The sequence below is a fragment of the Eurypyga helias genome, unplaced genomic scaffold, assembly GCF_000690775.1.
Source record: "Eurypyga helias isolate BGI_N326 unplaced genomic scaffold, ASM69077v1 scaffold27687, whole genome shotgun sequence".
NCBI classification, from domain to species: domain Eukaryota; kingdom Metazoa; phylum Chordata; class Aves; order Eurypygiformes; family Eurypygidae; genus Eurypyga; species Eurypyga helias.
Window position 1 is genome coordinate 14,635 of NW_010264050.1, and position 25,892 is coordinate 40,526.

At 36.1% G+C, this 25,892-nt stretch overlaps 1 protein-coding gene across 1 annotated transcript; it reads right to left on the reverse strand.

Moving 5' to 3' along the window:
- Positions 1–485: 485 nt before the first annotated feature.
- LOC104513050 (dnaJ homolog subfamily C member 1-like) lies at positions 486–23,106 on the reverse strand (the record flags this gene model as incomplete). The annotated part of the gene is made up of 5 exons (XM_010156276.1): positions 486–652; positions 10,865–10,955; positions 20,805–20,898; positions 21,961–22,058; positions 22,941–23,106. Coding segments are annotated over 5 exons (616 nt in total), but the record flags the coding sequence as incomplete, so codon positions are not given.
- Positions 23,107–25,892: the final 2,786 nt, after the last annotated feature.

The window sequence follows — 25,892 nt, forward strand, 5'->3', positions numbered from 1 at the left end:
AGGTAAAATGCACCAAGTACATAAGCAGTTCCATAATCAAAACATACTACACCTAGATATTAAGAAAAGGTTTCTTATTTTTCTTTTGCCCCTTTTTTTTTAATAGAGAAGAACCTATTTTTGCAAGCAAAATGTTATTAACTACAATTAAGAGAAAGAACTAAGCCTCATATAACTTGACAGCATTATGTTCTACTGATTTCTAGTGAATAAGGGTAATATTTATATGAGAAACCATAGAGAGCTTTCATATATTTTCATGTATTTTAATCAATGACACCCTATTATAACAACAATTCCAGTACCACTACACAAATTGCATTGAACATTGATACACTCTTTTCCATTATGTCTCTGCCTGACAATTAATACTCTTCTAGATTCCAACGGTGTATCAATATTTCAGTGGGATTCTATTTTCTTAAGAGGCAAGCAAATGAATCAACATTTAAAATTTACAACAACATGAAAGATTTTGAACTTACCTTCTTTTTTTGTGTTCTGTTCCTGCCTCCCAACCAATCATCCATCTGTTCCTCAATCTCTTCAATTGAAGCTCCATGATCATACGATGGTATATACGCACTTGACTCCAGAACCGTGTATACAGGGAATTCTGATTTTGGTTTCTTGACTTTCAGCTTCTTCTCCTCTAAGTAAAAATGAGAAAAGAAGAAGAAAAAAATAATGCTACTAATACTGCAGAGAAGTATAATTCAGAAGCAGGCTTAGCTCCTCAGCTCTTAAAGCTGTATTTGTATTTCCACAGAGGAAGGGGCTTCAATTTATTTTTTTAAATGATAATTCAGTTTTGCATAATAATTTTATGTTTATGAAAAGTAAATAGCAATGCACCCACTTAGCCCCTCTTCTATTTGAACTATGCCTTAAATGGCCAAATGAAGACCCTTCCAAAACACAGTCTTGTCACTGCTATACCACCTGGCCATTAAGATTAGTACAGGCGAAAGCATAGGGGAGCCGTTAAAAGATTTTGAAAGTCCAGCTTGCTTCAAAGAAATTGGCAAAGATAGAAAGGTGGGGTTTAGACAGTTCTGTATTACTTCATGGTCAGCTGTGCTGAGCAAAAGCTTAGATAGCCCCTCTGTTCTCAGATTTCTGTAACTACAAATAGCTCTGTTCTAGCACTTAGACACTCAGGAAGATTTAAATGTTGGATGTCGTTTCTCAAACTGGTAACTGTTCTCTGCTCTCTCTGCCCTTCAAATGATATTAAATGGGAGCAGCAAACTTAAGGGACAGGAAGAAGGAACAACAACCACCTAAACCCCAGCATCTGAAAACATATCCATTTTATAAGATGATCTCAAAAGAAAGATTTAAGATTGAAAACTAGCAGAACTTTAGGAAAGACAAGAAGATGAGGATCAGAAAAAGAAGCTTGAACACTCAGAAAGCATCCAGAAACTTCAGGTATGCCAAGTGTGACTCTTTTTTCTTCTTCATTGTTTTAAAAATACGCTGTATTCACAGTAACTGGATGACACTAAACCGAAAGAGCTGATCTAACAGCTGGCTGCAGCCTAAAGAGGAAGGTTCTACTCCCCCTCCACCTGTCCACTCTCCACTGTGTGCTTATGTGCTCCTCTCTCTCCTATTTATGATTTGAGAGTCAACCAACCACTGAGCAAACCAATTCACTAATCTAGTATAAAATTACTCCTTTACACTCAAACAAAAAACCCCCTCAAAAGCAAAGAACAACAAAAAAAAAAATCTAAGTGATTAAAGGTGGTCGGCAAGGTAAAGGAGAACCACACTTCTCAGAAGCTGAGAGCCATCTGTCCCATCTGGGGACAAACTTTTAAGCAGGGCCTGTCATGACAGGGCAAGGCACAAGAGTTTTAAACTAAAAGAGGGTATATATGACTAGATATAAGGAAGAAATTTTTTACAGTGACGGTGGTGAGACACTGGCACAGGTTGTCCAGGGAGGTGGTAGATGCCCCATCCCTGGAAACATTCAAGGTCAGGTTGGACGAGGCTCTGAGCAACCTGATGTTGCTGAAGATGTCCCTGCTCGGTGCAGGGGGGTTGGACTAGATGGCCCTTAAAGGTCCCTTCCAACCCAAACTATTCTATGGGTCTGTATTAGACCAGCTTATCTACCAACCATGCCCTAATATGTTTCTAGGCATGAGAGGAGAAATGTCTGTTTTTCATTAAAACCTCCTTAAGAAAGTTCCTAAAGGGAACAGAAGGATTATTCCCTACAGATTCTGATGAAGAATTCCTTTTCCTGACAGTGTATGTGCAGAAACAGCACAGTGAAAAGACTACAGGACTTGACAAACTCCTAGGAACTGAATACTTAAGAAAGCAGTAAATGGAAAGAAAAAGGTTTCATGGCACCTTTCAGAAGTCCAAAAAGAACAGGAAATTCATATAGATGTTGAAAGTTAACAGAATGACTACTGATCTTTTAAATTTTTAAATATACATTGTTTAGAGATCTGTTTTTGTGAAAAATCTCTAACTTCGCTTGTAATTGTCAAACTTCTCTCAATAAATGAAATAATAACTAAAAACTTGCATTTGGAATTTTCTTAGCGTCCTTCTATTGGTATGAATAGTATATATAATGAAATTACACATACTCCTCAAAAACAAAACTAAAAGAAAGCCTAAAAGTGTTAACCAGCATTTCTCTCATTTTTCGGATGTTATTACAGACAATAGTGCTGCAAAATTCTTCTTGTCTATTTCAAAAGGTAATTGTTGTAATCAAATCACATATATTACCCATCATCTCATTTTCTCCAAAGCTGCTGTATGTAATAGCTTCCAAAGTCAGAGTTTCGATTTGCAAGGGTAAGTAGGAATGGCTTCACCAGCTATTTACTGCAAACACATATACTGGCAAAAATATTCTAGAAGGTACCTTAAATGACAATTTCCACTACTGTATTTCAAGCCTGCAAAATAATCAACCACACTGCATGTGTTCACTTGGAATTACTTAACAGTGGAGACACATCACGACAGTTGGATTTTCCTGTATCTAGCACCCCTCTCAAAATCTGCAAATAGTTTAAGCCTGAATGCATCTAACATTTAAAAATGAAGAGCCTAGCCTGCAAATAGGTCATCTAGGTTCTTTCTGTAGTTTTAGAAGAAACTCTGTAATAGTACTTCCAGAAGGCACTGTACCCCACTTTAATGAGGTATTGAAGATGGTATCTAGGCTTTCTTCAGGCAGTTAAGTGAGAAAAACCCACCACAAATAACACACCCTGCCATTTGCTATCAACGGGATGCTAAATCCCACCTAGCGAAGATGGCTGTACAACCTCCAACAAGCACTCAACCAGAATTAAAAAATCCTGTCTCTACTGTGCATATAAAAAAGATAGATTTCAGCATATCCCTTACATAGCACAATGGCTGTCATATTGAATTGCAAAAAAAAAAAAAAAAAAAAAATTGAAGTCGCAGCACCTTTAACCCAGGGCTTCCAATTACTCATTGAGAACAGTTTCACCTTAGAATTTTCAAAAGCCACTTTTTAGAATAGGAAATCACATAAAAGTGGTTTAACGTTAACACCATAAAGGATTTTAGATAGGGGAAGTTGAGAAGTTATGTTCAGAGGTAATGACGTATACACGATGAAGCTTCAACTTAAGGCTGCCAAGCACGGTTGTTCTTCCAGATGAAGATGGAAAAAGCAAAACGGATCACTGAACCTATTTCACTCGAACAGAAACTCACATCTGATACCCAGGAAGAAAACCTCTCTTTTCATGTTATGTTTTCATTATCAGCAATGCAACTGGGAGCCCAAAAGACACTTCTGACCTGACCTGGTGCTTTCCCCTTAAGAGAATAAGGATCAGGTTTTCCAAATAGTATATGATTCCTAGACAGCTGAATTCGACATCTGCTAAGGCTTGACAGACAGCCAGGAAGCTGGTGCTGCTGCCACCACCACAACCTAAAGCAAGGATGTGTTTGATGACGCTGACAGTAGCAACAACTGCAGCTGTGATTCAGAGTTTTGAAAGACAAGTGTTCCGTTAATACTCAGTGTCATCCTCTAACGGTGCTGGTTTAGACTATGTGGCCATCCACCGTAACGCAACAGGCTTTGACAATGCATTTTTCTCCTCCAGTCTCACTGGAGTTCTAACACTGTTCTAATATTGTTGCGTATAAACATAAGTGAAATGCAGGAAAAATGTACAGAAAAAGATTTTAGAGGTTCCTCCCAGTTTTGTGACAGCCTACTCACTGTCCACCCGAGACCCAACCGGTCCACTATGCCCTCTGCAGACGCCAATATCCAGCAGACGTTAACTATGACCAGAGTTACTGGTGCTCATACAACTAAATGCAGTGGAGAGAAACAGTCTTGGTGAAACCAGAGCCCAGCTACAAGCTCAATAGGGTAAATTAATACCTTACCCTCTCCACTACTTTGAGATGAAAACATTATGTATTTTAATTGCCAAATTGCAGTGTAGTACCTTTTCTAGTTTATTAAATAGAATTTATAAAAAGGCAACAGCAGAAAGTAATCCAAAAGCATAAGCATTGTGGAAATTGCTTCATATCTATCACTCCAATGTAAAACAATAGGATTTTACATGAGTTATGGATTTTACAGAGCTCTAGTCCTTCTGTAGCACAAGAAACTTCATTTGCTGAATTCATACTGCAAGGTTACTATGAGTATTTTCCACCTTAAGAACTAGTAAATTCTTTACCAGAAGATTAAATTTCACTGCGTATTTAACAGCTTAGAGTTAAAAAAAAAAAGAGATCTAATTTGTCCTCTGTGTTTGAACAGCACATAAACACGCCCATCACTGGGATCCCTAGACTTTAACAGAAAACAATTAATAGCTCTCAAAGTACGGTACTTTAGGTTTCTAAAGGCCTCCGAAACGATTGCAGGACTGGCTATACGTTTTACTAGTTTATGGTGCCATGATCCAGGTTTTGAAGAGTGATAAATTACTTGCACATAATCAGATACTTTGACCTTCCTTGTTAGTCCTTCCACCTTATTCCTACATTAATTTTATCAGTGGCAGAATTAATAGTATCTGGCTAATGGTTATTTGCTTTAATATATATCAGCTGTCATTTTTAGACGATAAGGAACCAGCTAGCATTGTAGACCGAGTGCCATGTAATAAAACAGTGGTGCTTTTTCCATAATAAATATCGGTGGTTCATATTTTAACATTTTCAGAAAAGCACATACTGATTTTACCTGCCAGTTATGTAAATGTAAAGAATTTGGAGATTTTTTCACAGAATAAAAAACACTGCTTCATATAGAAAGAAACCAAACCAAGAACAAGTGCTGAACTTCTGCAACGAAAGTATGACACATCAAGCTGGAGCTTCCTCTCTCTGCAAGCTTTCTAAGCTTTAAGTATGAACATGAATCCACAGAAAATATGGTCAAAAAAAGACAGTGATGTCTTCAAGATCACAGAAAGAAAAGGGACAGACTGATTGGTATCTCATGGACTGAGAAACAAGAAATATGACCAGTAAGATACTGCACTGAGATCTCCTTTCAATATTGTTCACTTATTTCTGTAACTATGAAAGACAACCAAAACATTTACAGCATTAAAACATGACAGAGAAAAATTCAGCTGCATGTTCAGCAACACAGTCAGACAGAATAGATACAACAGATACAATAGAGTCAGAAGTCTGGAAAAAAATTGTACTGAGGTTTTGACAGTGAAGCAAAAAATGGAGCAAACTATATTGAGCATCAATGCAAATATGGGGCAAACACTTGTTTAAAAAACATACATTTCTGTACTCATGACGAAGTCAATAGGATTATATAAACACATCATGAGTTAGAGACAAATATATCCATCTATTGAACTGAGACCTAGAAGCTAGTTTATTTTTGAGTAAACTGTCTAAAACCATGCTCAGTGATGAATATACTATGAAAAAACTTCTCACAAGCTGTAGGGTTTGATGTCTTTCACGCTTATCTCTGAGCATCTATCCCTCCCAAAACTTCCTGTTTCCCCAAAACACGTCATCCCAGTAGTATGAAAGGGTTAGATATAAACCTCCAATATTTGAAAGCTATTTGAGTTTGCCTTCCAACAAACATATAACGAAACACATGCGCCTCTTTTACACGAGCCTCTAATGCTGCCTGTTAGTGGAATATTTTCCATGAAATCTGAAGCAAGTTTTGTTGGGAGAGGCATCATATAGCCTAGTTGAAACAACTGGGAAAAGCACACAAGCTTGCAAGTTCCAAATCCTTTCAGCAAGCCTGCCAAAACAATCAGTGAAATGGATGATACTTAGTTTGCCATAATTAGGCTTCAGAGGTAACAATTAAGTGATCAGAACATTCACACCCACACTAACCAAAAAAGCATGCATTATATGAATTCATTTTCTCTGAACTTGCTTGTCAGCAAATCATTACTGAGCAGGCATGTCAGCACTGCATTTTGGCAGGGATTAATCCTAAACACAATTAACCAAGGTATTTGTCAATTATTTGGAAGTAAATGTAAAGACACCTTCAGTATAGTGCTAGATTACACACATTTGGCCAAAATGATTTACAGTGATGAGGAAAGCACAGGAAGAAGTGGGAACAGGGACTGGCTGGTAGGCTGGGACTAATCAAACCACAACATTTTTGAAAATTACACAGTTAAGCACCTTATGCCATATCTGCACCTATGAGGGACCATGTGCAAGGAACCTCTGATGTAGGAGCTTGCAGTTATGATGGACAAGCAATTTGAAAAGAGGTATCAGAGCAATGGAAACGAAGGCAGTCTGTATTTCTGTAAACAGAACAGTATTAATAGAAGCAATGTGATTTTGTAATTGGAAGATGGCAAACGTTAAAAGACTATAAACAAACCCAGGGCCCAATGCTTACAGCTACACCGTAGAACTAGAGTACAGAAAATCCACATAAATTAAGGGCTAAAGAAATGCTTATATAAAAAAATCTGCAGATAAATAAGACTTACTTTAAGCACAGAAAAATGCTAATAATGAACAACTGAAAGCTAAAGCTAGAGAAATCCATACTGAAATGAAGATATAACTATATAACAGTAAAATTACCTGAACAAACCATCAAGAACAGAAGGAATCTCAATGTTTCTGATCATAGAATCATAGGATGGTTTGGGTTGGAAGGGCCCTTAAAGATCATCTAGTTCCACCCCCCCTGCCATGGGCAGGGACACCTTCCACTAGACCAGGTTGCTCAAAGCCTCATCCAGCCTGGCCTTGAACACTTCAGGGATGGGGTATCCACAACATATATGATCAACATACTGTGTAACAGGATGCTAAAAGCTAAAGTGCATCACTGGTACAAGTCAAACAAGACAAGTCATGAGAATCAGCATTTTTCACTGACTTTTACCTGTAACGGTCTGAAATAAACACATTCTACAAAATGATACAGTGATGTCTCCTATCCCTAAGTTTCATGAAACAATATAAAAAGCTACTCAAGCAACACGCTATATTCCAACCTGTCTGGAAAGAGAGAACCACCAGGCCCAACCAAACTTAATCAAATGTATTAAAAGTTTCACTACAGCTCTGGATGTTTCACAGCAGACACTCAGGTAAGACATGGATAGGTAAAGCCCCATCCAAATACCACTGATACCATCATAAAGCCCCAATACAGAAAGAAGGCTGGGTCATGCAACTATAGGCCTAGCAACTTTGTATTTGAGGTAAAGCTTGAATGACGGGGGTGAGGACAAAAAAGCCTAGAAACTAAGTACTATTCAACATGATTTATAACTAGAAACAAAACAGTTTTTTGCCATGGATTGTTCCAAGGCAAGAAATCTGGATTTACAATGCAAATATGTTTGGTAACTCGGATGCCAGTCAAGAGTTCACCTGCAATATCTAACAGGTGCTATTTCTTTAAAATGGTGTATTTTAAAACGAAATGTAAGTCTTCATATTAAAGGTCAGGGAAAACAAACATAAGAAGAAGGGAAAGTAAGATAGCCAAGGATAAGTATAAAGAAAAATAGATGTATTTCCCCCCAAACCAGGCACAGTTGAAAGAGGCACTCTGTGCAAGAAGAGGACCGGTAGAGCTGCTAGAATTTATCTTGATGACTACTCAAACCTTGCAATTTAAGTTGAGGTTTAAAAACTGGTGGAGTCATCTGTCCTGACAATGTATGCCTAAATCTTCTCAGTTTAATGACTACTCTGTTCAGTTACTACATACTCTATTTTACAACCCATGACTATGAAGAACAGGGCTATCTATTGTTACAGAAACATTCCCTGATGCAAGGATTATTTTCATGTATGACACTATAGGATAGAAGAAGTTAAAAGAAAGTTTATCAATTAAAGTACTTTCATTTAAAAATAAATTTTGAGTTTTGGTTATCTAAATGTGAAGAGGGCATCAGAAAATGTAAGGCAAGCCATTTCTATTTTTGTTCATAAAATACTCAGTTATCTGTAATTCCATACAAAACCCCACTTGGTAGAAACATAAGGTCTGTATTGTAAGTTGCTATATTTTTGTAAGGTAAAGTTGTAAAGTTGCTGTATTTTACTAAGATAGTAATGATAGTTTTAAATGGATTGAGTAGTGATAAGAAACACTGCAAAAGTGCCAGAAAAATAAATCTAAATTGTGCATAATAATGACTTACTAAGAAATTACTTTTCCACACTCCTTACCAAACATAGCACTTTAAAGACACATCAATTCTGTCCTCTCTTTCCTACTTTGCAAAATATATTTTCCTCCTCCAGTACCCTTCTCTGGTTTTACTTCAAGCCACCTTCAGAATAACACACAATTTCAGCAGGTAAGCAGATAGACATGGGGGTAAACTAGCAATTAGGTCATGAAAAAACAAGCACAGTAGAACAGCTATTGCTAATCTGCATGAGATACATTTACTCAATCAGATAGATGGAACTGTTATTATGAACTCGCATTCCACGGATGGTCTCTAAAATTAAGAAGAATGGGGGCAAACAAAATGCACATTTGGTGACTTACAACCTATCTATGCTAATTGTGAAGTGATAATGCAGAACAATGTAACGAAATAAGCAAATTTAACAGATGCTTTGCATGCAAGCCTCAGGAAATTTTTTTTTTGCCTACAGTAGCATAGATGTATCTCTTGTTCTTCTCTTAGGAGTCTTATTTCTTTTAAAATAAGGTAACTGACACATCATTCTGCTGCCCAGCGACAGCACTGCCATAGCTGACCAAATCAGTCCTGTGTCAAATCTCAAACTCTGCTAACTCAGGCGGTGACTCTCAATCCTTCCTCTTGCTCCCTGACAGCAAGCCTACCAAGGGAGGGCAGGATACCAACCAGTGAGACTGGAGAGGACTGGCCCTGGCTCACACGAGTGACACTGGGTCAGTGGCAGACAGGGGGGTCCAACGTGCCATGTCACACCTGGCAGCATGACAGGGGACAGGGTGGTACTCCTACGAGAAGCCCATTCTGAGATCGGGAAGAGTGCCACACTCACACCTGTCACGTGTGAGCACTGGTGCTGGAAGTAACAAAAAAACCTGACCCTCAGGGGACACCTGGCAGAGAGGAAATACTGGAAAGGTCACACGTGGTCTTTCAGTGAAACACAGGAACATGCACACTACCATTTTAACGCCTTTGTACTTTCACTTGCACTTCTGTTTCCAAAAACTAGTCCTTTTAAAACAGCAGTTCATAGATTACAATTAAGAATGTGTGCCAGCTATTTCCAACAATGGCAATACGTTATTATCTGACAATTTAACAAGTTTTTAATAACCCAAGTCAAGACCCTTTTCAAGGGCCCATTTTGTGGTAGGTATCTCAAACATAATGGCAGGCCTCCCTAACAAGCATTAAATGCGCTATTTTGCTAGATTTGGCCTGGGTCCATGATGCTCACTGAGGTGCTGAATGCTATCCATTTTCTCAAAACAGATTCAGCTACAGATAAGTTAGAAATTATCACTGAAACTGGGTCTCTTTGTTGATTTTACAAAATTATGCTATTTGGTAAATATAAATAATGCAGCTGTATTTTAAGTGCCTAAAGGCTTATGCATGCTCAGAGCTGGTAAATTATTATAGGGCACTCAATGCACTTGTCAGAATAAAGAAACTTAAAAGCATGCACTTAAGTACAGTAAATAAAGCAAGCACACAAATACAAACAGACAAAATAAACTTTTAAAATTGTCTTCAAAAGAGGGTAGGTTTAACCACTGTCAAAAGCAAGTAACAAAGAAAAGGAAAAGTCACCTATAATTATTCTGAATATTAAGGGAAATGCTAATTGCATTCTCTTGTCTTTTATGAGTGTAGAGACTTTAAGGCATTTAGTTCAACAATAGCATGAATCCATCCTCGAAGTCTGCATCCATGCTTTTGGAAACCCAAATTGTGTTCAATTTCTACCACAAAAATCAACTCAATAAGCACAAAAGAACTATTAAACATATTATTAAAAAAAAAAAATTACAAAGAGGGAACAAGAATGCTTGAAATGCAAGAGGTCACTTCCGAAAAATGTATGCTTCAAGACCCATATGTCTGAGATTTACCCCTTCTGTAAAGCAGCGTTCCTAGCACAGTACGCTTCTGTCGCTACTATATAACCATCACCTGAGTTTCATGCTTCTGTAGGAACAAACCAGCAGCCTACTGCAAAATTAGTCACAAAATCAAAAGCTTATTTAGTTTTAACAGCTGTACAGAAAAACACGAAGCACATATTTGAGAAGATTATTAAAACGTTTCTTCACATACATCCTGCATAGTAGGTACATCATATTACAACTTTGTTTATTAAGACAGTGGTAAAAACTCACTCTGAAGTGTTTCAAGCTCAGCCTTAGCCAGGGCATCTTCTTTCTCCTTCATTTTTGTTTCTTTATATTCTACATATAATTGTCTGGCATCCTTTAAGAAAATGTTGCAATGGCATTAGCATCCTTATACAAACAAGTTACTGCAATGGCTCTGTTTTAAGTTTTCAACCTCACCAAAAAAAAAAAAAAAAAAGATAACGTGCATTTCCTGGAGTTACAGCAATTTTCAGTATAGAAAGTATTTGTTTAGAATGTAGAATTTTTGTGTAATAAAGGCTCCAACGTAATAATGTGGATATAGATGATGATGTTCATTGACAACCTGAAAAGCAAAATGGTTAGAAAAACATTTCTGATCACTACCCACAGCTTTGTAAGAGGCCGTGCACCCACTCTGCTCACATCAGCAATCTGGAAGTTCAAGGAAGAAAGAGAAGTTTTTAATTAGAGTAGTGTGTGCAGGGACAAAGGCAACTGCTAAGCAGCAGTATTCTTAGAGTGAACTCATTATGGTAACACTAACTGCATGTTCCAAAACCCAACTTGTTTCCCCCCCACCTGCCCCACTTTTTTTTTTTTTTCAAACCAACTTCTACATTGCTATTAAAGCGGTGAAAATATATATACACACACAGACACATATATACAGGGTTTTTTTTCTCCAAGGATTATTTTAGATTCTCATCTGAAATCCATTTGGCAAATTTACACATAGAACTAGAAGTCCTGCCACAAATCTCACAGTAAGTTACACATTTGCAAAATCTGATGAATAGCAATTATAGATCTGCACTCAAAGCCTTCCAGCATGAACAACCAGATTGCTGAAGTAAGAGGTATGGAGAGTTTTCTTACTCTTACCAGATGAAGAGATTTCTATACTCATTCAAAAACAATAATTCTATAATAGAAATGCTGAAATAGACAAATTGTTTATCATTTCCATACATGCAGAACATCTATTGTATTCAAAAATTATCATATTAGATAAACCTAATTTTAGTTCTTTACAGCCAAAAATAATTTTTATTCTTATTATTACATTAACACTCCCATTTTTTACATACAAAAGGAGGTTTAAATTCTGATGTAGAATGTATTGTAAAACATCAGTAAATATTTTTATAATTTCAACTACAATCCTGTAAAATTGAACAAAACCTGGTCTCATTAAAAATTAAATAAAATACCTTGATAAATTTTGAAAATAAAACTGGAGTTAAGCAGTCATTATTGCTGCCTTAATGGTGGAAGTCATCCAAAAACCTTGCTTCCTGCAAAGATACTATGACACAACAGTTGTTCCTTCCATTACACTGGCATCTACCCTTTCAAAGATACTTGAGGGAGATGGGACAACACAAGCGAGAATCAATTCAGCTCCAAGCAGAACTCTGTAATGTTTTGGAGACAACTCACCAATACAAGACAGCACACCACAACCCTGACAGATTCCCATTAAAAATACCTCTCCTTGCTCCCTATTTGCCTTTACATTTGGGTACAGGAAATGGGGAGTTATTTGTCTCTGCCAGGTCTCTCTCTACAAGAGATCACGGCACACAGAAGAAATTTGAAAGACTTTACATAACTTTTTGCTGCTGGAACACAGCAGATAAGAGCATCTCGCATGCTTACAGTTTTGTTGTGGGGGATGGAGAAGATGGGGTTTTTGGCTGGTTTAGTAGAATTGGGGCTAAAAACTGTGTGTAGGTACAGGAGGACTACCACTAACAACAGATATGAAGGCCTTGAGGAAATACATTTTGTTTCTAACACTGAATGACAAAACTACAACCAGCATCGGTCCTCTTTTCGGATTACCCAAAATAGAATTCCCTACCACATACGGAAACTCTACTTGTACTCTGCAGATGTGGACTATTTGCGTCACTCAAATACAAACAGCCATAAACGTAGCGGTTAATTTCCGCTGTAAGTTTGAAACATTTAGGTTGTGTGGCATACAGAGGACTCAGACATACAGATATCCAAAAAATGCTTTTGTTTAAGGCTATGATTTCAAAATGGCTACAATTAACTGGCATTTAAATTTAACCCATTTGACACTGAAAGCCAATATTTGATGCTAAATTCTGGTGTAAAATCCATTATTGCTTGTGGGATCTCCAGACAGCAGGCACTAGGGGGTAACTGTCAATCTCCCCGGCATGTCAATCACGGAACAATTGGAAGTGTGGCTCAGATGAAAATGAGACACAATAGCTGAACAACAAAGAAAACTAGTCAGGAGCACGTAAATGAAATTTAGTAGTGTTGTTGCTTTACAGATATAAAATGGATTAGCACTGCAAATGGAGTAATACACAGGTAACAAAGGTAACATTAGCCTTTTATCTTACTAATCACAGTTTATTATGGCTAACACCATAATCACAAAAAAAGGGAAGACTGCACATTTTGAAGCACATAAAAATGTATACATATAAAGTAAAGCAAAGAAAAAACAACCCCAAAATTTAATCAAAATTGATCTTGAAGATCTGAAAATCAAATCCGTCCCACAAAAGAATAAGAACTAACTAACAACTCTACAGGTTGTAAGGAGATATTAAAAAGCATAAGCAAGGAAAGATTTTGGCCACAAACAAACTATAGGGGTATTAGACCTTGTAAGTCAAAATGAAAGAAACACTGGAAAATGGTTTAAAATAGGAAGATCTTTAAAGAAAACTTCTGCCTTAACATAAATAAGCATGTTCCAGTGTAGTCCTCATTAGTTTTCAATTGTATCAGCATAAACAGGGATATTAATTTTCAAGCATATTCAGTTTTGGTAGTAAGAGTATTTAAAAATAGATTTATGTTCAGAATTTTTACTTTCCAAAGTGATAAATTTAAGCCATCATTTTACTTCACTACAAACATTTTAGGGCCCTAAAAACACTGGCAATATAGATACAGCCTCTACTAATCTAATGCTCCTTCCCTGACATGCTGTAATGATTTCTCTTTTAGAGGATCTTTTCCCCAACAGCTCAAAGTATGCACAACATCAAATTTTATACCTGATGCATAATTCACCTTCAACAGGTAATAAACATAAGAAAAGCAACATTTTTGTCCTTTTGGGGGTGTGAAAAGAGACACACAAACACAAAGCTTAGAACTGTTCTAACTAAAAGCTCCAGATTACCCAATGAGAAATATTTTGTTCTCGTTCACAGGACTTTGAGAAGTTTTCAAAAAAAGAACAAAGCAAATACATTACTTTTCTTCATCAAAGCACTAATATGCGTGTAGTTAAGTAAAAAGTATAATAAAGAGGGCTAATATATGCTGGTTTAATATGCTATGGTTTCAAATACATACTTTCCAAAAAGAAAAGGAATGAAAAAAGCATGCATTAGAAAGGAAAAATTCTGCTATTAGTATGTCTAAATATTTCAACTGCCATGCATAGGAAGTTCCTGTGATTACCCTCCTGGTTTAACCAAAAAATGTGTCAGAAGAAAAATAAAATTGACAAACACTTCATTAACATATTTGCATATTTTCAAATCTTTAACCATAGTTAAGAACTAAGAATATTGAAAGTTTTTTGCATTTTAGTTCCTCTTTATATCATTATCATCTCATATCAATAATTTTGAGATTACCAAGACAAAGCTGCATTTGAGTTACGCAGAAATACAGGTATTTTTCCCACTGGACTTTTAAGGGATGTTTATGGGGGGTTTTTTTGTGGTGTGGGGTTTTTTGTTGGGTTGGGTTTTTTTGGAAGGGGGTTTAGGGTTTTGTGTGGGGTTTTTTGTGGGGTTTTCAGGCATTTTTTGTTTGGTTGTTGTTTTTAAATCAACAGATTTTAGTCGGTTATGAGTAAGACTCAGCCATTCTGGCCTCTCCTTCACTTTTAGGGAGGGTGATGAGGTTTTGTTGGTTTGTTTGCTTTGTGGGTTTTTTTCCCCCTCCAGCTAATCTTCCTGGCTTTCTGGTCTACCTCAGAAAGAGGAAAGATTAGGAGACATAAGGCAAACATTGGAAACAACTTGCTGTATTGGCCATATGTGAATCTCCGTTACATATTTTGTGATAGAATCAGCTTCATATTTTACTTGTCTGGGTGAGGGACTGATAAAAACAAAATGCATTCCCTCAGAATTTACAGTTCACTGGAAGCTCTCCCAGAAGCATACTTAAAAATCAGTATATTGAAATAATTTTCTTTGCACTAATTCTTATTAAATCTATCTATAGACTTAAAAAGAAATATTTATATAAGGTTCTTGAACTATTTTTTTGTCTGAGTACAGTGTTCTTGTACAATTTGTACAAAAACAGAGAGAGAAAAAGGGGTCAAATTATACTTAATGCAACATCCAACCTGCTACTTCTACACAATAAAAATTGCGCAGCCTTTTCACCACAGCAAAACCACTCTTTTGATGGGTTTATAAACTAGTAATATCAACATGTTATGGTAAGAAACAATGTAAAAAAAAAGGAAGTTAAACATTATGATTTGTATTTCTCTTTGGCATTTTTACATGTTTAAGCAAAAGAAAACAGTGAATAAGTAGGAATGCATTACTTCCTCCTTTATAATCAGAAAATAATGCTTTGACCTTGGAATAATACCAGGTGTGGCCAGGCTCCTCAGCTGTGCATGGCCTGTGGGCAGCCGGAGCGTGCTTCCCAAGCCTCAGAGGCACCAGCTGACCAGCAGCGGGCTGTGGTACTGCCCTATCTGCTGGGCATTCCACATCCATGGCGGTGAAAGGCAGGCAGCCGGAAGGGGTAACTGCGGGCAGTGCTGCAAGCCCTCCCCACGACCCATTCACACCCCATGACGCCTCATACCACATCAGAACAGTACCATTAAGTGAGAGCCTGCATGGCCTCGTACACACGAGCTGCTCTTGGAGCTACACTTCTCTAACATGGGTACTGGGCTACACAGACATACAGTAAGTGATTTGAAGGAGAACAAAATTGGCTGCCACAGAACAGACAATTAACGACAAATTTCTTTAGCACCTTACGTTTACCTAAAACTTTTACTATGCAGGAAAGCACATTTTGTCTCCAGAGCTTCAGACAGTACCCTGTTAGACGCTAATTTGTTTTTTTTTTTTTTGCTCGCTTGCATACACCCAGAATACTCGTTTTACCATCCACTCTCCTCTGACCTGCTTCTAAGCTTCTAATTGACCTCAGGGTCAAGAGCTTCATCCCTACTTTGGTTCTCCCAACAGCTGCGAAATAGCAAGAAACAGAGCAAATGGGCAATCACTTGTGACACACATCCTGCAATTGCTCACTCCCCAAAACTTACATCAACATTGGTGCAGTACAGTAAGCTGGAACATGTCAAAACCCTGTAAAACTAGAAATTAAGGAGATATCTAACCTTGCTAACTGGAATAAATCCTTTTTTAAAAAAAATCTGGGCTTTAACACATACATTATTAAATTTAATAAACTTTATTTTAATCTCACACTATTAATTTTTATAAAGTCATACATGAAGACAAAACCAATCCACACAAATGTTTGCTGACCTAATCAAATCTTGCTAAAAAGCTAACTTTGCCAAAGGAGATGTCCTGCTGGCAAAGCCTCTTGAGTTTAATGACACACTGCCAATCCGTTTAGGGCCAAAGCTAAACCATCTCTAAACAGGTGTTGAAATGTAATCACGGATTAAAAGAAAACCTGAGGAAAAAAATGCCAAGAAATTAAACATCTCTGGGTCACTGGTTTGAATCTATTCCAGGCTACTAAATCTGCTACAGTAATTACCATCTGGTCATCTACATAAAAATAAATTATTGGCCTTTTTGTTTTGAATCAGTTTGTGCTACACCAAGGTCTTTATAAACAAAAGTTTCAATTGTAATTGAAAGCTTTGCTGTTAATCTCACTCTAGGTTATACCCAGTGCAGCTACGTATTGAGCTTGAACTGCCTTCTGATTACTAGCGAGCGGTCAGAACCTCTTCCAACAGTTCACTGCTGGGGAAGGGGCGGGGGTAGGTGCTACACCTACGCTATTATACCTACTCCTACCCTATTACAGATACAAGGCAACAGAAAACTTTATTTTCTTACCAAGAATCCCTTTCTGCCCAAAACAAACAAAAAAGCTTTCCGCTTCATTACACTCAGGACAACAGCAGGGTCACAATTTAATAAAATACATTTCCTAGTGCTAACTGGAATTAATGAAGTTGGTGTAAAAATACATTCATTGCTATGCTTCACCACATCGAGGTGGAGGAAAAGGAGTTGACAGGAACACTAACACACACTCCTCACTTGTCTGAAGGAAATACTTTGTGAAGAATAACTAACAACATTCTTAAGAAAGATGACTTTTCTTAAGCTGTATGTCTGCACATAGAAAGAAAAAACTCTGGTCATCTGGTTTGGGAATCAACTTCAATTTACATGTGCTGTTCTGCCACAAAAGAAGAGTATACTTAACACAAGTATCTATTCTGCATTGCGTTCACCAGTTGAACTCAAATTCTTGTACACGGTATTTAAACAGCTTATTTCTTTGTAGGAACAATTCAGTTCCAATAAGCATTTTAATTGAGTTTTGTTTCTTTTTTTTTTTTCTTCTTCTGTCTATTTTTAAAAACTTATAGCTTTCTTCCAGGTCATTCTCATGAACAAGTAAATTATGTATGACCTTAGAAATAATATGCATTCTTTTCCTATCTTTTTCTTGAGCCTACATTATAAGAATTAAACTTGGTAATAGTCAGTGTAATTTACACTCCACTTAATGTTTCTTTCACATCACAGATATTTAATTTATGATACATGTTCCATATTCTTTTCCCTTTGCCTCTTCAAACGAGCTTAAAGATGCTGTTTTCACTCCCAAACTTAACTAAATGCATGGATATAAAAACCTAAGTAAGCTCTCTCAAAATACAACTGTCAACAGTTTAAAAAAATAATCATTTTTTAGTTCTCTCATCTTCCTCTCACCCATTTTTCTTCCAGTTTCTTGACATAAAATGCAGACTACGATAAAATGGCATAGGCCATCACAAGGGCATGCAAACAAAGCATTTTTCTTCAGTAAAGGCCCACCTTAATTATTTTAAGTGCCTCCTTCTGAAATCTGACATTTTGAAGGAGGAGGGGAAGTAGGAGAAAGACATTCAATTGGATAAATGAGAGCCAGGCATGAGCAGAAGCTCAACAACCTGAATCCTGAGACAGAGCTGTTGTAAGTAGAGTATTCACATTAACTAATGGGGGGAGAGATGGATGCTAGGTAAAAGGAACCAGTACAACAAGTGGCAAAGCATTTAAATTCACCTCTTCTTGTGGGTTATGTTTTGCTTGGGTGGGATTTTTGTGTGTGTGTGTGGTTTTGGTGTGGTGGGTTTTTTTTTTTTGTTTTAATAAAGTTTCCTTTGAGGAAGAACTTGTGTACACAGGCAGAGGAAACAGTTCAGCTATTTCACTGATGGGGCTTTGAAAAACTCAACAGCAGAAGCAACATTTAATTAAAAGTATTGCTAACTCTTACCCTTTCTGTCCCAAATGGGGTTCATTTAAACACAGGTATTTTTTAAGAAGTTATTCTAGAGTTGCATTAGTTGCTAAGGAGTCACAGCCAACTTTAAGAGCCAACAAGTTATTTTTAAATGAATGAATAAATAATTTAGATTAACTCAATAAACAAAATCTGCAGCAACCATCTTATGTCAACCACTGTAACACCTTGTTAAATAATATGCATGCTTAACTAGCACATATAATACTGCTCAGTATCCCTAGGAGTCTTATCTTCCAGACAAGCTGCCCCAGTGATTCTACTTACACTAACAGCCTGAAATACTCTGAAGTCTCAAGCCTATGTTAGTGTATTATTGAAGAGAAAAGCACTTATATTCAAAACAGGGTCTCCGTACCAGGGTATACTCATGTAAGTACAGCTACTTTTTTGCTATATATGGGTAACTGCGACTAAGGCAGAACTTGCTAAAACTTAAATACCACTAAAAAAGAACCCAGAGGTGTCTGTCCAGCCAGCTACAACATACAAGGTATCTCTTGCACTATCATTTCAGAAAACATCTCCATCCTGAGGTCACTGGTGCTCTTACGCTCTTCAGAATAAGTAATGCTTCTTTAAGTATTGTTAACTGATAAGCTACAGTAATTCCTTTAAGGTACCTGAAGTCCTGAATATTCTTAATATTGAAGATTACTTATATTTTACTGCATTTTAAGATCACCTGTTGGTTACGTAAGTTAACAACAAAACAAACCCTGTAGTTAAGCAGTAGTTTACATATGGGGCTATTTACTCTAGAACCATTTCTTCACTTCCTCCTTGCTCCAAAGCCTTCCAGCTCTGAATTCTTCTATGTCCTGCTTCCCTGCTACCAAATTCCTGCTTGCTGGTCTCCCACTCCCATGAGTTACTGGATAGCTTTTTCCCCCCCCTACCATTAAATTAATGTATTTAAAATTCACAGTGAGAGGCCAGGTGTCTACAAAGCACAGGACATCACTTCTGTTGTAGTCCTCTCTTCTGCCTATTCTGGCAGAGATAGGAGCTACTTTTCAGAACAGAAAATCTGAAACCTGTTATACTGACTTCTTAACAGACTACCTTAAAATCATAAAAATGAGAAAATGACAGCTTAGAAAGATTATAGGTCCTAATTTAAAATTCTTCCTAAATATTACTATATCCTATATTTTGCAGTTAGGCCAAAAGGGAAAGTACTAAAACGATGAAGAAAGTTCCAAAAATGCAGCAACAGCAATTACTGAATTTAATTCTTTTCCATCTGACTCACCTCAGTGAGGGATGAACATCAAAGCTTAATTTGGACACAACAGTTGATTAAAGCAAAAATGATGATGCTTAATTAAAAAACTTGCAAAAAGAAAGACATCTTTAATAAAATAGCCACACAGTTCTGTTGAAGCTTTTAACAGATGAAGAGATACTAACTCTTGCATCACATAGTGGGAAAGGTTAAGGGCTACAAAAATGGATGCTGAAAGACCAGACTTTGTTGCATGTATAACTTTCACACGCCTGTTGCTAACAGTTGGAATTATGAACTATATGCTTTTTCCAGCTCAAACACAGACAGAAATTGAACATTGACACCGTTCATATGATTTATACCTCAGAATTAATACTCAACATTTCTGTAAACCAAAGAAAAATCCTCCTTGCATTCCCTGTTACATATACATTAGTGACTAGGGTATTAAAAACAAAAATGGGTGTATTCAAGGCAAATGAAAAGAAAGAGCATGTGATATTAAAAAAATTATTCTTATAACTGATCTGACAATACTTCAACTGGATAAATATCAGTTAAATTTTACAGTTTATAGTATTAGATTAAAAAAGCACAGCTGTGGGCATCTGCCACATTTATGTTTACAAATTACAACCATACCTTCATTACATTCATACTTCATTTACCTGAGTAATTTCAGGTACTCATTTATATGACTTAAAAAAAAAAGCTCACTCAGTCAGTAAATGGAATTCCACTGTTTCCCCAATTTTAAATGACATAATATTTGCTATGAAAACATAGCATTTGCCTATTTGAGATAAATACTTCTGTTAACAGATACCTTAAAAGACATTGCTATGCCTAACTAGATGTATATGTATCATCCCTCTCCCATCATTTATTCTTGAAGTTTTGCCTAGCAGGAACTGCTGCTGAAATCTCTAGCACATTAAAATTAACATCCATTAAAAATATATTCATATTTTGATGAACTTAATGACACTAAATTTGCCTCCAGGGAGTAATTTTTATTTTTATATATATGTATGTAAGACATACATATATATGTGTACACATATGGTATGTGCTTGAGCCAGAAAATTCATAAGAACAAGTGCTACACATATGATTATGCATAACAACACCATCAAGAAAAATAATGTAACTTAAAATCATTACTATTACCTGGAATAGCTGAGGTAAAGCTTTCACAGTGAGACAGAACCATATTCCCAGCTTGCATGGAAGTAAGTCATGCCACTGTGGTTTGTCCAGTACTCTGCAGTCAAATGAAATTGTAAGCTTTTCACTACTGACACACGATCTCAAGTCAGAACATTTCCATTATCCTTTAATATGATTAGCACTTTTCAACTCCTACAAAAATGTGTAACTACATAATATTAAAAGATACACTTTCAATGTTTACTTCAAAAGACAGCTAACTTCTAATCATCACTGTGTTTTAATCTCTTTAAAAGGGCTTTTCTTCGAGAAAACAAATTCATAAGCCAAATAATTGCTTCACTTCAAAAAAATCTGAAACTGAAAAAAACCCCTCAAGCCTCAAACAAGTGTTCACAAGTGCTGACAACCAGATATGAAGACTGTAGCATAAACAAAACAATACATAAAAATTAATGTCATTTGCAGTTCACTGGAGCATTACTCACTGATGTCATCAGGGAAGACGACAGGCAGAATGGTCTCTGATCTCCATCCTGCATTGATCCAGTTCATGCCCCTGCTGTGTGAACTATTTAAACCCTTTATTTCTTTCTATGAATCAATAGAAGAAATGGTGGTATCTTCTGGAGCATCCTGAAAGTCACTATTGCCCTACGTGTTTCTTAACAAACAATGGTGGTAGAAGCCTTTACCAACATGCTTGGTTTAAAGTTAATCAGATAAAAAGCATTATTTCAGACAAGCACTAAAACCCCACAGAAACTCTTTGCTTGGTATGGTAATAAACTAAAGCTTAAATAAATTGAAATTTGTTAACTATAATCAAAAGCAAAAAATCTTCAAAGAAGGAAAAAGTTGTGATTTCTACAAGTTGAATTTAGATTTAATACCATTCTATAAACCAGATACCATTAATTCAGACTTAATCTTTCAATTATTGTTTATCTGCTGAATAAACACCACACGTTTATTAACAAATCAAAACCGGAGAACACGTCTACCCTGGCACACTTTGTATCACCTATGCCTGTTACTACAAATACAGTTATTTTTTTCTCACAAAATATTTCAACTATGCAAGGAGAAAATGACAGAACTAAACAAGTAGCTGACAAAACGTTTTAAAAAGCAGAAAACAAGAGTTCTTTCCCACCTTTCGTTTTTGTCTACAGCAGCAAGTTTGGCTTCATCTGTACTCCTGCCGCCTGTTTTTTTCTTCTTCTCCCTCTTTTTTCTGCTAAGCAGTTCATCCTTGATGTAGAAAGAACTACGGTTACAGGTTATCATTAACATGTAAACCACAAATGTTACTGGGACTCTTCTGTGAAGGGTAAACAGTAGAGTAGCATTTATGCAAATGTATCTAGGGGTCCTACATGATTAAGTAAAATGATCTATCTTAACAATAACTGTTGCCATGGTATCCAGTCTTTAAACACACATGAAGTCCAGTTCTGTCACTCATGTGTATCTCCATAGCAATCAAAGTTTTCTAAGAGGAGAAAGCATTCAACTTGCCTCCTTTCTCATTCATCAACTTCAATAATGCAGTGGAAAATAAAAAAAAAGTAAACAGATGCTAATGTATGAATATTTTTCAAGTTATGCTTAGTTTTTTCATAGTCTACTAACTGCAATATTTTTATATAACAAAAAAATAAAATAATCAAAAAATAATGTGATTTATAGTGCTTACTAATGCCTATCCTGTTAACAAAAAAACAAAACAAGAAAGCAGTTAGCTAAGAACAAAGGCAAAGCAAGTATGACTTACAAATGAATAAAAACTGATTATTTTTAAACATTTAAGAAAATCAGACAACTACAGTAGCATATGATTCTGCATCAATAGATGACAGATATTTATTCCTCTTCTTCCAGTTAAACAACAAAGAATAATATCTTGCTATTTATTATCAATTCTAGAAAAATTAAGTAGTTTTTAGATTACGATTTCTGGTATGTTGAGTATCTCATCCTATAATTACCACCATTTAAAATATAATCCTTTTAAAATAGGAAAAATCCAAAGTCAGAACAGGATAAGAGGTAGAGATCCCTATAATATGCAAACTTCTGTAGGAAATTCAGTACTAATAATTGAAGCTAGTTTGACTTATTACCAATACTTACCAGCTGTTTTTCCAGGTAGATTGACCAAACCACAGCATAATGACCCACTGTGAGTATAATGAACAAGAGTAATGCCAGCTCAGCATTGCTCATTTTTCTCACCCGCCTGTAGTAGAATACAGGCTGTCGCCAATCTGGTAGTCCATTGATCAGAATATCATCATACCTACAGTAGCAAATATAACAGGCTTTCATGGAGAGCTAAAAATGAAATAAGCCAAACCATCCAATTATAAAACAAAACAAATGATAATCCACAGACCGCTTGACTAATCCACACACAGAAGATCACTCTGTAATCTATTTTTTTTTTTTTTTAATAGAGCAATGCCTTATTTTGTCAGCTGCAAGGCTTGCATCTGGAAACAAACAGAACCCAGAACCAAATGCTGGGGAAATGGATCTCGTCTATTGCAAAAGAAAGCCAAAAATAAATAGTAATTTGATTGTTCCTGCACCACCCTTCCCCAGTTCGTTCACTTCCAAAATAAACCGACTCCTAGAAACGTTGGTGTGTCCTACCTGCCTAGTAGTGAGCGGGCAGGTCTGGTGACGGGAGTAAATAACAGACCACAAACCACTGCACAGGTGGCAAGGAACAAGAGTCTCAAACACGAGAAAGCGTTTTTCCTTTTGCAAATTAAAAGCAGAAGTGCTGGGGGGAGGGGAGAGGTATCTCCGCTTTTGTTTCGTCCCTCAGCAGCACAATATCCGCTAGGTACAAATGCTGCCAGGCCTAACATCCAATCTGTGTCAGATAGGAATTTAAAGGTTTGATTTTGGTGATGGAAAGCAAACTTCACCACAGCTAGACGATTTTGGTTTTCTACATGAAAAGCTGTCTCCAAAAATCAATCTATTTTAAAAGTATTTAATTTCACTAATACTACTGACTGTACAGAAACCGTTTTATGACAGTTTGTCAGTTTTTCTTCACACAAATGTCTTGAAATAAAACTTATGATGTCTGGGGATCTTTTATTTACAGTCTGTTACCATCAATTTAAAAATAAACAAACCACAGACATGCAAAACAGATATTTCTATTTGTTAAATCCTCAGAGTAAAGTTTCAAACCAAAAATCTCTACAGTAAAATCAAAAACCTGTATGCTCAAGATGTTAACACAACCTGTTAATCTTAAATTGAACGCGACTCATTACATATTCTAATCACACCGTTTCCAGAATTAAATCTGCACTGAAAGGCCTAATTTGGTGCAACACATTGACCAAAATATTTTAATTAAAAATATTCTGAGTTAGTCGCAGGCCTAATTACAGGAATAGAAATAGGGCCTATATTGTCATGCAGGTCAGTAGAACTCAGTAGTAGGTTTTTCTCAAGTAAATTGACCGATCCAGGAATAATAGCGCAGCTGCTAAACTGCCAGTCTTGACATGTAAATCAATTTAAATGCAACAACTGCACTAGCTACTTTGATAGTTATTAAATTGATACCTTGGAGATGTACTAAAAAGAAATTTCCACAAGCAAATTTTTTTTTTTTAAGCAGAAAAAGAGGCAATGGTTGTCAATTTAAAAATATACCTTAATTCAGCACATGAAGAAAAGCTGACTTCCGATAAAACATTTGTCCAAGTGGGCACGGTTATTTCTACGCAAAAGATTTAACACCTCAGGATTCTGCAGTGTTCTGAATGCTCCCAGAACCAAAATTCATATTACAAAATTCTATCTTCCACGACAATTATGAGAATACTAAGATAAACATCCATTATTGTAAAATTTGAAATAAAAACCTTTTTCCTTTCCCAGTAAGTCAGAACGAATTAACTACCAATGCCTTACACAACCTCAGTTCAGAAAAATTGCTTACTATGTTATTTCAAAGCTAGAACTTCTACTTAACTTTTTGTTTAAGAAGTCTTAGCATTTACACAGAACAGCATTTAAACAGAAGTCTTCACATTTAAAAAATTAATGCTGCATTTACTAAACATTTTAGTGTTAGAATACAAGAAAATGTTGTAGAAACAAACCATTTTTAAAATAAATTAGGTTGATAAGATTTCACAGAAGACGTTCATCCTTTGAAAGCTTCAGAGAAATAGATGTAGAATCAAGGAAGAATTTTTTTATAGAACTATAAAATTATTAAGCATTTGGCTTGCTTATACACTAAGGCTTTTTAATCGATCTATTGAAAATGTGGCTACTGATTAAATAAGGTTCACACATGCTACTGGTAGCAATATAGTAATATTTAAAACAAGATTGCAAACTAACATTTGGCAAGCACATTCTATTATAAATTATCTGTTAAGAAAAAATAAATTAAGACAGCAGAGTCTCTTGCATTAAACACTTTAAACAGCACTCTGTATTTACTAGGCTATGTCCACTGTTCTGAACAACAGTCTCCAAGGATTAAGTCTCAGAATCAATGCTCTATTGATTTTACTATCAATGAGCATTATGGCTCACACGACTGGCCATTTTAAGGGAAGATAGCTTCTATTATAACCCACTTTTTAGAATATATACTGTTAAAAGATAAATCACTGCTTTCAATAGTAATTAAGCTCTGTATTTGAAAAATAAAGATATCAATGATTTTTAGGTTTTCAACTGGAAAATGATCCTACTGAAATTCAGAAACTCCTAATTTTTAAATCTTGATTTCCAAATTCAGGATGTGGTTTCATTTAAAGCAAGTTTCTCATTAAAGAATTTCTTAACTACTAAAGACATACATCAAGAACTACATTCAAAATTTAATTACAAAACATTCTTCTTTTGACAATCTATGCTAATTGTTACTCTATGTAAGGAAAAAAAAAAATCAAGCTGAAAAGGAAAACTACATCTGTAGTACTTTTTCCTCAGACACACGTACACAGAATACAGCAAATCTTTGCCATATGAGTATCCTTGACAGTTGTTTCTGAAATGTAGCAAGCTAAAAAACCCTAAAGCACCCAGACGGGG